The sequence below is a fragment of the Osmerus mordax genome, chromosome 18 (genome assembly GCF_038355195.1).
Source record: "Osmerus mordax isolate fOsmMor3 chromosome 18, fOsmMor3.pri, whole genome shotgun sequence".
Classification (NCBI taxonomy): Eukaryota; Metazoa; Chordata; class Actinopteri; order Osmeriformes; family Osmeridae; genus Osmerus; species Osmerus mordax.
The window spans coordinates 1,291,170-1,305,431 of NC_090067.1; the positions used below are offsets into that span (position 1 = coordinate 1,291,170).

General features: G+C 40.6%; 1 protein-coding gene across 1 annotated transcript in view; it reads left to right on the forward strand.

Annotated features, from left to right (window-relative positions):
* The window catches only part of csmd2 (CUB and Sushi multiple domains 2), a 204,016-nt gene that overhangs the window by 25,171 nt on the left and 164,583 nt on the right, over window positions 1-14,262 (forward strand). Inside the window, exon 3 of the mRNA XM_067256225.1 lies at window positions 13,964-14,076. Coding sequence (XP_067112326.1) covers window positions 13,964-14,076 — 113 coding nt within the window. The remainder of the gene's footprint in view (window positions 1-13,963; window positions 14,077-14,262) is intronic.

Here is a 14,262-nt window from a genome sequence, read left to right on the forward strand (position 1 = left end):
AGTGTGGTGAAGTAGGACAAGGTTTTTTGTTGCTGGGTGCCATGGTTGATCCCAGTATCGGAGCTCCATTGATGTTGGCTTTTAATAGTTCTCATGCGCGCGCTTAACTCAGAGTTGACGTACTCCGAGTTCAAATCAGCTTTTCTGGAACTGAGTTTTCAGAGTTTCCAATTTTAAAGTAACTCAACTCAGAGTTCAGGGTTAGGCTCAGAGTTTGTTAAACCCGCTACCTGGAATACCCCCCAGAAGTATGATCATGCATGGGGAGGGGAGGCAGTCATGGGGATTGATGATTTACAAGAGACTGTTTATTGATATAGTGTGTGTATGTTTGCAAGTGTGTGTGTGAGTGTTGATGTTCTTCAAGCTGCATGTTTGGAACACCTACAAAGTTTCATATTTCATAATGGATTCTCAATCATATGGAAACAAAATGCAGGATAAATAATAAACGATACATAATGCACAGATAATCATTCAGGTTGTACAGAATAACAGGTATTTAAACAATATCACATATCTTTTAAACACTAGTCTGATGTTTTTGATGTGCCACTTGTGCTAATACACTCATGGCTCATCAGAAGAAAAAAAACACAACAATGAAAAAGAAGACTGGATGACAACACAAAGATGAAATAGACAAGTATTTCCTGCTAAGTGTTTGATGTGATCGTTCTAATCAAAGTTAATGGCAGCGAGGCACCCTATTCAACAGCGCTAACTTCTACAGCTCTCTTTGCATCATTTGTCTTCATCTTATTCTGATCCTCAGCAGCTTTACTCTTTGTTGATTTTGCTCTGTTTTTATCTCTGATTAGTGTTCGCAGTGTCAGGGTCTCTCTTTCTTTCTCCCCCTTCAGAAAACACCAAGAGCAGAACAGTCTCATTAGTTCTGAGAACACCTTGAAAAGTATGATAATGAATGAAGTAGAATCCATGCCACACACACAGACATAGAAACACAGGCAAATACACACACACACACACACACACACCTTTTCTATGATGTGTTTAATGGATTTGCTCTGCATGTAAGTGCTGCTATATGTGAATGGTTGATTTAAATGACTTACGTAAATGAATGCCATTCATTTTCAGTTTTCTCAATTGCTAGAACACAATTTATGAAACCTTGCTCCATTTTCTGAAAACATTAAACACAAAACCTCATCTTCAAGCACTATTTACAAAACCTCTGACTCCACTTGCAAAATGAAACTTTCGCCTCAAAACAGTTTTACCTGTGATCAAAATTAAACTTTCGCCTCAAAACAGTTTTACCTGTGATCAAAATTAAACTTTCGCCTCAAAACAGATTTACCTGTGCTCAAAATCAAACACTGCTCTCTAATCATAAACAAAGTGATCAAAATTATATACACCATCAAGCGGTCAGTTTTAGCAATTGAGAAAAACTGTAATCAATGACATGTTTTCTCTATTTGTATTTGATTGTTGTCACTTGTGTTTACAAGGATGGATGACAAATTGCATTCGAGTAAAGAATGAGTTTTGAGAATGTGTTTAGTTTTGCTGAAGTGAGATCTGCAAATGGTGTTTTACCATGTGAAAGGGTTTAACCCTTGTGTTATCTTCGGGTCATTCTGACCCATCAGTCATTGTGACCCACCGTCGTATTGCGACAAATTTACCTCATACAAAAACAAAGTGAAGCATTTTCTTTTAACCGTTGGGCTGTCTCAGACCCCCCACATTGCAAAGGTTAAAAGAAAATTGTCTTTATTTGTTTTTGTATTGGGTAAAATTGGGTAAACATAACGATGGTTCGTTATGAACCTTTGGGTCATGTGACCTGAAGGCAGCACAAGGGTTAAGGTATTGACAACAGACAGCACAATTAGCTGAATGAGTTCAGGCAACTGAGAACTTTGTTCAGCCAATGGGTTTCAGTGTTTTAGCTATTGAGAAAAACTGTAATGGCTGACTAATGTTATAAATGTATAAAGGTACCATAAAAGGTATAAGAGAGATATTCAAAGAGAGTGAGGGAAAATGTAAAAAAAAACAAGAGAGAGAGAGAGAAGGAGGTGGTAGAGATTGAAAGTAAATCTCTCTCACAGGTCAGAGTGCCTTTTACCTTGTGTGTCTAATCAGGTCTGCAGCCAAACATAGTTGTGTACTTTATTAGAGCTGTGCAGGCCAGGGGAGGAGGGAATAATGGAGGCAGTGAAAGAAAGAAGAGCATAAATGTCGAAATAATGAAATTGGAGCGGCGGTCTGGGAGGAGGGGGCTGAATGTTTTCTGAAGGAGTCTCAAGAGGGAGATTTCAAACTCTGAAGGCCACACACACACAGACACACACACGCAGGCATGCACATACACACAGAGACAGACACACACTGGCACAGACATGCACATATACACATTGGCATAGACAAATACACACACAAACATACATGGCAGCAGGCGCATATACACATGAACATTTAAACACACACACAGAGACAGACATACACATATTCACTCCACAGTCAACATTTGAATTATTCATCTGAGGGTCTGGAGGTCCACATGAGAGAGAAGGGGAGGAATAGAAAGAAAAAGAAGGACAAGAGATGGGGTCATAAGGAAGGGATGAGAAGAGGAAAGTAAAGACCCACTCTATTTCCAGCATCACTCCTGGATACATATTCATCAATGACAGTTTTGATTAGGTCTCGCTCACTCTGTCTCATCCCCCTTCTCAATTCTCTTCTTTCCCCTCTTTATCTTTCTTGTTCTCTCTTTCCCACTTTCTCTCCTAGTATGTGTATAAGGATCTCAAAATAACATCACAACCACTCAGCTCTAATCAAATAGGTCACTCTGAACCATCCTCATACACAACATCCTTACACACACACACATGGCATGGGTTCTTCTTCCCACAATCAATCTGCTTAGAGGACCAGTCATCTCAAGACATTGAATTAGTTTAATTTCATCCTTTCATCCTGTTTCCTCTGCCCAAGGAGTATTGTATAGCCCTTTGCTAAAACGTGTGTGCAACTGTTTGTGTGTACTAGCACTGTTTGTCGGTCCTTCATTTGTTTGCTGTAAACCTAATTGACTGATCCTTTTGTTTTCACCGTCTCGCCTTCATTCAGACTAAACTCTGATGCAAATAAAGTCTCTATCCTTATCCTGTTAGATCTCAGTGCAGCATTTGATACAATTGATCACGACATCTTAATCAATAGACTGGAAAAGCTTATTGGGTTCACGGATAATGTATTGAACTGGCTGAAATCATATATCACAGGAAGGAAGTTTTATGTTAGTTTAGGTGACCATAGGTCCAAGAAACATGAGAACTGCTACGGGGTTGCTCAAGGAAGCTGCTTAGGTCCATTACTTTTTTCTCTTTATATGTTACCACTCGGCGACATAATCAGAGAACATAACATAGATTTCCATAGCTATGCGGATGACACACAACTATATATATCCACTGAACCCAACGATGCAAAGGCCATCAATTCCATTACAAACTGCCTGTTGGCAATAAACAAATGGATGAATGATAACTTTCTTAAATTAAATGAAGACAAAACCGAAGTCCTACTATGTGGCCCCAAATCCAAAAGAGAGATGCTTATTAAGAATCTTGGAGGCTTAACCCCCTGTCTTAAACCAGAGGTGACGAGTCTCTGCGTAATCCTGGACTCAGATTTGAATTTCAACTCTCACATTAATAAAGTGACCAAAACAGCTTTCTTTCACCTGAGGAATATAGCAAAGGTACGACCATTCATAAACCAAAATGATGCAGAGAAGTTAATTCATGCTTTTATATCCAGCCGGCTGGACAAGGACCTAGCTACATTGCTAACTCCTTTATAAACTACACACCAGCTAGAACACTGCGATCATCAAATGCAGGCCTATTAGAGGTCACCAGAAGCAGTCATAAGAAGATTGGTGATTCGGCCTTTGTCAATTACGCCCCAAAACTATGGAACAAATTACCCATAAATATTAGGGAAGCTAACACTCTAGACATTTTTAAAAGACAGCTTAAAACTTACCTTTTTACCGAAGCATTTAAGTAATTTTATCTCAAAAGGGTTTTCCTACTTTTTAAAGTTGTTTTCTCTCTTGAACAGAGATCTTATTGGGATTTTTATTATTGTTTGAATTATTTATCACTTGTATTATTGTTTTTATTGATTTTATGTAAAGCACCTTGAGCTACAATTCTTGTATGAAATGTGCTATATAAATAAAGTCTTACTTACTACTTACTTACTTCATTTGGTTCCCCCTTCCCTCCCTCTTTCACTTTCACTCCATCTTTCCTCTCTTCTCTCTGTCCATCTTGTGACCGTTTATTCTCTAGTCTTTCTCTGTTTCTGTCTCTCAGTCTTTCTCTCTTACTCTGTCTTTCACATACCGTATTCTTCGGAAAATAAACCGCACTCCACCAGAATGGGAACTTTGTGTTTGTAAATCAGATTATAAACCGCACTGGAATATATGCCGCACTTGATACTAGAACCATGATACCAAGCAATGCAGGAGTAAAGGCAGTAGAGTAGGCTACAGCATGCCGTTGTGTAACACTAACACACTTCGAAAACGAAAGTAAGTAAGTGCGTAAAGTTGTGTTTTCTATTGCCCGGGAATTAACTAATATTTACCTTTAGACGAGTGAGTTGTAAATATTTCCGACGGTCCAAAGTTATTTTTCCAAAACGGTAGCTATCTAGCTTTAGTTAGCTTCCGGGCAAAGTTATCTAGCATAATACTCGTAGCAATGCTACTAGGCCTACCATGCTAGCAAACATCCCAACCTGCAAAAACTAATTTCAGGGAGGTGGCTTCACCGGCTACGCATAAACTGAACAAACAAATCGACAAAGGAAGCAACGCTGAAAGCACAGGTTAGGGTAATCACAATGGACACCATATGCAACGTTGCACTGTGAGACCCGCATTCGAACGATTACATATGTGCGACACTAGCCTACTCCTTAACGGGTTAAATAGCATTCATGAAAAAAGCGTTTCTATTGTTGTTTTGTTATAAAAACGTTTTATACATTTACATTTAGTCATTTAGCAGACGGTCTTATCCAGAGCGACTTACAGTAAGTACAGGGACAATCTCCCCGAGGCAAGTAGGGTGAAGTGCCTTGCCCAAGGACACAACGTCATTTGGCAGAGCCTGGAATTGAACCAGTAACCTTCAGATTACTAGCCCGACTCCCTAACCGCTCAGCCACCTGACTCCCTCAGGTTTTATAAGCCGCTTCGAAATATAAACCGCACCACCACAAGAAAAATTTGAAATCGGGTTATAAACCGCGGTTTTATTTTCGAAAAATATGGTAGGCTACTCTCTGTCTCTCTCCTACCCACTTTTTATTTCACTCCATCTTCCTTCTCTTCCCCTTTTCTGCCTCCATCCCATTGTGTGGGTCATATTCAACCTTTAGGCTACTAGAGCGTTTTTAGTTTGTCCACATTTGCACATAGCCGGGTTTTACAGAAACGAATATTTCTGCCCCTCCGTTTTCAAAAATAACGTCGGACACACAAGATCGTTTTCAAAAATGTTTCTGCTTACATAACACGCATAAATGCGCCCCCGAGCACCATCATAACTATGCCAAACCTGTAGGTGGCAGTATAACGAGAAGGATAAAGCCATGCAAACCTATCAGAATTCTCAAAATCTTCGCCTCTGCTCCTCGATATAAAAAATCAGTTGTGTTTGTAAATACAAACAGGCCAAAAGGGTTTGCATTAAGGCATAAATGAGCACTACCTTAATAGCATCAGAGCCTGTTTATTAGACATTCTCTGACAGCATCCATGATCAGTAAGCTGAACTAACTGTAAACATAGGACGCTCACATGATGTGATGCATTTTTAGTCGCATACTGTGACGTTTGAGATCCTAAAACTCCGTTTGACCTAGTGCCAAGCCCCCACCCCTCGCCCCTCGGCTTGAAGCAACGGCCCCCGGATGGATTGGGGGATCTCCCCCAATAATTTTTGTTTGATTCTCTAACCTGGCTCACACTACTAGCTTTTTCATAATTTTTTTTTTCCTGATTTTTGCTAAATTTGAAACCAATCCGAAATGGGTAAACTAGCACCCCATTTATTTGCTTACGTCAATAAAAGTTGCCTGCAAATGTGCTCGCGGATACTAACAGGGCACTAGCACAAAAGTTCACATTGGCCGATAGCCAATTTACCTGGAGCTGAATGAGCCATATTGAATGAGCACAGGGAGAAATGGGTTGAGTTGCCTGCCCTGTTGTAGCAAGTTTAGCAAATGGTTGTCACACATACATGAAATGTTGTTAATATAGTTTATTCCCATTATTTTAAAACAGATTTGATTATGTTAAGCGTGAGCATAGATTGTTGACATGTCTATCTGGAGCAAAGACGAAGATTAATACTTTAACTGATAACCACAATAAGAAATGATATAAATATGATTAGTCTTGCCTTCAGAAGCTTTTGTTAAACACACCCATTATTCTTTTTTTAAATTGTGTCATCAAGCCAGACTGCTTTTGTGGGACTATGAAGGTCCTCAGTGACTATGTTTCACCCCCACTTATATCTGTTGGAAACGTCTTGTATATAGGCCTAGTTCTGTTAATATGTCCCTTTCAAAGGCAAATGTTAAATAAAGTATATTTTAGACACACTTCTCAAGCTTTTATTTATTACATAATTTCCAAGTCTTGTTAAATCACGTTATATCCATTATAGGCGTTTGGTTTTGTAGAACATATAAAACACAGGCCACATTTCTACACTGATATGTAAATTTAAGTCTGTGTGAATTTCGTGGCATTTCGTTTGAAAATACAGTTGACAGTAAGCTATGGTAAGTCTGCATTATGGAAGATTTCTGTTACCAAAATAACTATTGAGCTTTCTTTGTCTGCCGAGAACAACGACGGAGCTAAGTGTTCATGTTAACAGTTTATTTAATCCGATACAATGCGTTGGAAATCATACTCAAATCACAAGAAAAAAAGCAACATATGTGATGAGTTCCATCTAGAATAGCCCGATATTTAGCCCTTTAGCCTATTTCTAACAACCAAGTGAAAGGAATACTATACAATGACAGCATACATTTACGTAAAGTTTGCATCATGTCTCTGATTCTTATCGGACTTGTACCCCATTCTGCCACTGCAATGCCTTAGCTCACACGCTCGCAACCATATAAATCTATGCTCGCCACTGGCTGTCGCAAAGTATAGTGTACAGCTAGTTGCAAGCGTGCACGAGGTCTCGGAGCTAGGGAAAAAAAGATCCACTGTTTAAAGGTGACATGACATGCTGTTTTTGGATGCTTTTATATAGGCCTTAGTGGTCCCCTAATACTGTATCAGAAGTTTCTTTCCCGAAATTCAGCCTTGGTGCAGAATTAAAGCCACTACTAGCAGTCCCACAAGGAACTTTCCTCAGAACGTGCTGTTTTGGTGTCTGTAGCTTTAAATGCTAATGAGGAGCGGAGGGGCGGCACCATGCGCTAATGTTTACAATGGATGTATCGCAATGGCTGTAGCCCTGTTGCTGTAAGATGCCTCGAATTTGCCCATTCTCATCTGATAACCCTGGTTTGCAGAGGTACACACTCAGTCATTTCAATGAGGGGAAAGGTGGATATCGCGCGGGCCATAACACCAATAGCAGAACGGTTATCCAAATAACAAAGAAGTGTACAACACTCACGTTACAGCATGTGTATTCACACACATACTTGATGCTATCTATCTTTCCATTAGCAACAGTAACTCAGCTGTTAGCTGCAGAGCTAATGTTACAGCCACATTCTAAGGGTAGCAAGCTAGGTAACCATATACAGTAAAGCTACAAAATGTTAGTTAACTTACTTATCCGAGGTTAGTAGCGGGATGAAGGAGAGTGAGTACTGATCCAGAATTCAATTTTCAGCAAGGCCAGTTTTGTATTAGCTCAAATTGAAGAAACAATCGTGGCTGAAGTGTTTGGCGCAGACATACAAAACAAATGCGCCTACGTGTGTGGGCGCATTTCGCCTACATGTGTTGGCGCATTTCCAGAGAAAATACAATTAAGACACTGGGTCTTCAGAGGCTCCGATGAAGTAACTGTAAAAAGATTTTTGTTTTCCTTTGTACATCCAAACTGAGCAAATGTAATGCTTCGTTCGTTTGCAAGCCGTGATGTCTCTCGAGGATAAAAACACTTGCACACTTGCACGGTCGTAGCTCAGTTTCTTATGGGCGGGCCAGATTCTCTGGGGGGGCAAAGCAGAGAGGGGAGGTAACCTTCCTCCTTGTGACGTCACAAAGAGGAGATTTTCAAACAGACCAATTGAGCCTTCATTTTCTCAAAGGCGGAGAAGAACACCCAGGGCTTGGTTTACACCAATCGAAAATTCTAGCCACTGGGGGACCAAATGCAGGCTAGGGGAACTCATATTATAAATAACCTCCTAAAGTGAAGTTTTCATGTCATGTCACCTTTAAAGCTAGACCGGAAGAGTCGGAAGTGAAAAGATGGCGCGGTCCAGTTTCGCGCTCTCGCTTACCTCACTGCGCCACTGAGCACTTTTCATAGAAATGAATGGGGATGCCATCTTGGAAGACAAAAGTTGCTTCCTCTAGTTATATTAACTCTATGCCTAGTGCACACGCAAACACAAAAACTTAGTTTTCAGAAATCTACACTTTGGCCAGAGTTTTTAGAAATTCCGTGATAAAACCTTTCAGTTTTCGTGTAAATGAAAGGCCAAACCGCATAAAAATATATGCGTTTTTCCTTCGTGTAAACGGGGCACTACTGTTTAACTATTTGTCTGACCAACATACAGATAGTGCATAGTGCCCATCAAGGCCGGATTAACAAATTCTGGGCCCCTGGGCACCAAGGCATCATGGGCCCCTCTCACCCCTCCTCCTATTAACTCAACCACAGCTAGTTATATATGTAAAAGTATGTCCGTTGCAAAATAATATTGATTGATCAGTAGGCTACAGCAGCCAATGAAAAATGAACAGCACACAATCCATAAATGTAATTAAATTATAGGCCTACATACAAGCAGAGAGCATAATAGCATGTAGGCCTAATAATAAATAAAGATGCCTCTTAAGTGGATTTTTTTGTAGGGCAAGTGGAAGATAAATTTACTTGCTTTATTTACTTATATTTACTCTTTTTATATGGCTCTGACCTAATATAGCTTTTCAGGAAGTGTCCATGTGGTGCCGACATGCTGAAAAGTTACAAGGGAAAAACCAACTTTTTTCTCAATAGAATGTTCAGATTCCAATGTATTCCTCTGGGATTTTCATCTACATGACTTCAACTTGATTTTTCTCAAAATGTGTATGTTTTGACATTGACTAAACATACCTTATTTTGAAGAAAACAACCTAAACTTTAGTTTAAAATATGTCTCCCAGTGGTGCCCTAGCCAAATCAGCAAAAACTATAAACATTATCTTCATACACTTTCTCAATGTTTATTGCCAGTTAGCACGTAGACACTTACACCTTAATGCTATCAAATGTTGGTTGCAATAAACATTGAGAAAATGTTTGTAGTTTTTGCTGCTTTGGCAGGGGTGGGAGGGGCCCATGATGCCTTTGTGCCCAGGGGCCCAGAATCTGTTAATCCGACCCTGTGTTAATTGCATTAGTTCAATGGTGGTAGCTTACTGCACTCTTGGATTATAAAAAGGGCACCTGCAAAATATTAACTCCAGTTCGTGAGTCAAAATATTTGTAGGAAATTCACTGCAGACCAGAGGACCAATCAGAGGGAAAGGGCTGTGACGTGACGAGAGCAAGCCAAGCTGTGGCAAATTATTTTTTCATCAGTTTTCATTATTTGATGTCGAAATGCTTATCCAAACTCGCAAAATCCCGGCACTGCACTCCGTTGGGTTATAAAGAGGACACATGCAGAATATGAACTTTTCAGAGTGCCCGGTTCTTGAGTTGATCATGGAAAACTAAACCCATTCTAATTTGTACACACACACTCACACACACTGAGATTCCTGTCATTATTAGAGAGATGAGTGTAGTCCTGTGATGAGTTTGGCTGCTTCACTCAACAAATGAAAGTTAAATCCTTCCAGGATGTCAACACAATTGTTTCTCAGGGCCCAAATACACAAGCATGTAAGCTACACCGTTTCTTTGATAAACCAGCCTGTAAGCTACATTGTCTCATATAAACCAGCCTGTAAGCAACGCTGTCATAGATAAACCACCCCGTAAGCTACACTGTTTTTAATTAACCATCTTTGTTTCTGACGCAAAACCAAAACATTTTGCCTTTACTTCAATTGTGCATCTTTCTTTTAGCGTTTTAGTTATTTTTTCAGCCTTCTCTTCTAATTTTTAGTTTTATTTTCGTCTATGTTTCCTTTTACTGAGGTTCATTTACTTCCATTCATTTTCCCTTTCTTTTTTTCTTCTTGTTTTGTGTCTTTAGTGAATCTAATCTTGCTCAACCATCTCTCCTCATAGTTCACTGTCACTTTTTACCTCCTTTCCTCTTGCTTCGATCACTCTCTGTCTACTCTCCCTCTCTCTCTCTCACCTTATTTATATATGCCAAAGGTTTTTTTCTCCCTCACACCATTGCCTGTCTCTCTCCCACTCCCTCCCTCTATTGCACAGGAAACACCAGGCTGATCATGAACTCACTGTCTCCGTTTCTCTGATAGCTCTCCTTCCTCTGTGAAGCTCAGAATAAATAGGCTTTTACTGAGTAGTAGTGGAATCCTATTAACACCTTGAATACTACCAGACCAGAACTACCAGAACCAACTTCCACAACCTGCCTTTTGAATAGCAGCCATTTTATATCTGTGGGCTGCTGTGCTCCCCATGATAGTGGGTGGGGGGGTCACAGGGGTGGGGAATCAAGAGGGTGGGTGGGTTTGGCTCCCTGCCCAGAGAGAGGCAGGGGAGCAACAACTAATACACTAATATATTGGTCTGTGATAATCTTTACAATTAAATCGAAAGAAATATTGAGGTTTTCAGAATTGTAATAAATACAAATCATAGATAATGAAATACATTCTTAAGTAACTGTCTTGTAACAAAGATAGAGAGGATAAGACAGAGAAAGTGTGTGAGAGAGAGAGAGACATAGAGAGAGAGGTGGGGGAATACTGGAAGTGCTCCAGGGAGGATATATGGAGGGTGTTCTGTAGTTCAGCAGAGCTCTCATTGCTGGTGTTAGCCAATCAGGTCTGGGTGGGATAGCCAGTCAGAGTAGAGTTAGTACCTACACGCCACACCATGGCCTTGGGCACAGCCAAGTTATAGACTGATACAGCCATATAGCATTCTACAGGGTTACCTACAAAACACACACACGCATACACACACAGAAACATAAATAGGCACACGCACACAGATACAGAAACACAGACACACATAAATATTGAAATACATACACACACAAACACATTTACAGAAACACACATACAAATACAGAAACACACACACACTCATACAGTAGTATGCAAACATTCCTATCCAGAACACACCGCACACACTCACACATTGACCCATGCCAACCCCAACTCTCTCATAATGTATTGGTTAATGTCTCCTCTCTACTCATCTGTCAAAATCTTGCTGCTGCATCTCTTTTTCTTTAATCTGCTTTCCCTCCTTTCCTCCTTCCTTTCTTCCTTCCTGGAGAAGTTCTGCTACCTCAGCACACACTCTACACCCTCCACACACACGTGCAAACACACACACATGCCTCCCTGCCTAGGGAATGAGATAAGAGGACAAGACTTCTTGTTTACTCTTCCTGTGTGTTTACAATGACCAATGACCCACACATGGGGGCACGTACATTTGCACTCTCTGGTTCTGCATCAACATGTGATGGATATCTTCTTAAAACTAATTTATTTATTGTCGCATTTGGCCATAAGTAGAGGCAGAGGGAAAATGTTTGTGCATTGTCTGTGATTGTGTTTTGTGTCTTACGGTAATGTGTGTTTTTATTATTATGTTATTTTTAAATGTGCTTTATAAATAAATATGACTGACTGACTAACTGACTCTGATGTACAGCATTAATATACTGTACACAAACGCATACATTTGTGACACATTGTGAAGATGCAGAATGCAATGAATGGTTTTCCAAAACTGGCACTATGCTCTCTTTCCTCTCATGAGTATTGTAGCATGTGTGTGTATGTGTGTGCATCATTAATCACTCCAGACCACTTTTTATCTCCACCCACTTCTGTTGCTGCATTCAAACACCCATCTTCCTCATTACAGTCTCTCTCCCCCTGCATCTTCTTTCCCTCCTCTCTCTCCCTTCCACCCTCACTCCTCCTCTCCCTCTGTGATTCACTCCTTCCCTAGAGTGGTAGTAGGATAATTGGAAGCAGAGGTTTTTCATTGGGATAATGCTGGGGTCACTCAGCTGGAAAGCACTTTTAATAGACCCCTGGTCTGACCCTAGTCACACACTCACATTCTCTCAATACTGCTCTCTCCCCTTTCTTTATCTCTCGCTCTCTTTTTTCTTATTTTTCCCATCTCTTTGTTTCTCTCACTGTTTCTTCTGGCAAATTAATTCCTTCACCTATGTCTCCATTCCTTTGTCCCCTATACCTTTCTATATAGACCTTCCTAAACAGCTGTTGACCTCATGGAGACAGCATCTCTGGCATTTGTTCATCCCTTCCTTCCATTTTATTGAAATTCCTTTCTTCATTCTTTCCATTCTTTTCCCAACCATTCACACTTTGATGGCCACACATGTATCTTTGCCCGTTTGTGTCCTCTTTTCTGTGTCTCCCATTGGTTCATCCCACCTGTCAATCGACAGAAATAAAAATGTTGATGATAAACAAACACATCTAAACATATATATACGGAGCTGTCAAGTTGGACATTTCCTGCTTTGCCACACCACAGTGACTTGGCGTCGGCGACGTTTCAAGTTGGCCAAAAATTTGAACTGTCATGCATTGCTTAAAGTCAGCCGCTGATCGGTGCCGCTGGTGATGCATGAAGTCGAACACACCTATTGTGTATTCCATGTAATGACAGTTTTACGTCATTACACTGGTTAACATGTAATGTTTCCATTGAATATCAGAAAATCAATCTTTTTCAGTAAAGTCAGAAAATAGTTTGGTCCGTTGTGTTGCCACGCCTCTAACACACATGCTTCACACAGTTACACACAAACACAACAAACACACATAGTAGGCTACTGAGTGTCATAAGTAGTCTTTGCGTGGGTGCGCGTACACCTTTACATGCATCATATCGGCACGCTTGGGCATGTGCGGTGCTAAAAGAAATAAAAGCAGAAAGCGGTATTACCGTCAGCAATGCCCGCAGCGATCAGACATCACACTGTGTAGGAGCCACACAGGGTGACACCTCGGGGGCTTGTCATAGGTCACACAAGCTCATCCGTTCAGTCCCAACACGTTTCAGCCCTGTCATCAGAGAGCTGCAGCCCTTGGCGTCTGGTAAAAGGTTTTCCAGCTCCCCTTTAAATATTTCATCACTCAATTCCCAAATGGGAGGCCGTTGTGTTGGTACATCATGTGTGTATGGTGCGATATAAGTTACAGTCTCTCTCTGTTCTGCGGCTGTCCTAGGCGAGCGTTTGGATGTGATCAGATAGAAGGCTGAACTTGTTGATGGAACAGAGCTTGTTGCTGGTAAAATGACCTGGTATAGTAGTAGGCTAAATGCTGCTTGTAGTAAATTTACAGGAATGGTTCATGGCAGGAGGCCACTCAACATTGTGGGATGATGATCTGAGTGATTATTCTGACATTATTTTTGCCATGTGTACCTGTAATACATTTCAATTGATGGTTACAAGGTCACAGAGACATGGTAAAAGATACCGCAATCTTATAATTTTCATCAATCAGTGTTCTTAAGTGTCCCTTCTGTGTTTCTGTGTGTAGGTTGACCGGGTTCCAGCTTCCTTCTCCCATAGTGAGTACAGGACCCAGACTCACACTGTGGCTGCTGTCTGACTATGCCGTCAGCGGACAGGGCTTCAAAGCCGTCTACGAAGGTAAGGCCTACGCACTGCAGTTCACTAGTCCATTTGCACGGCTGTGCTATGCTATGGGATGTCTACACTACATTTCTCTGAACAGTTCACTTCACCTAAACAAACTCTTGACATAATACCAGAGCATGTAACTTATGCGTTATAATTTTAGGCTAATTGTTAATATGACTATGGCTTGACTCCGAG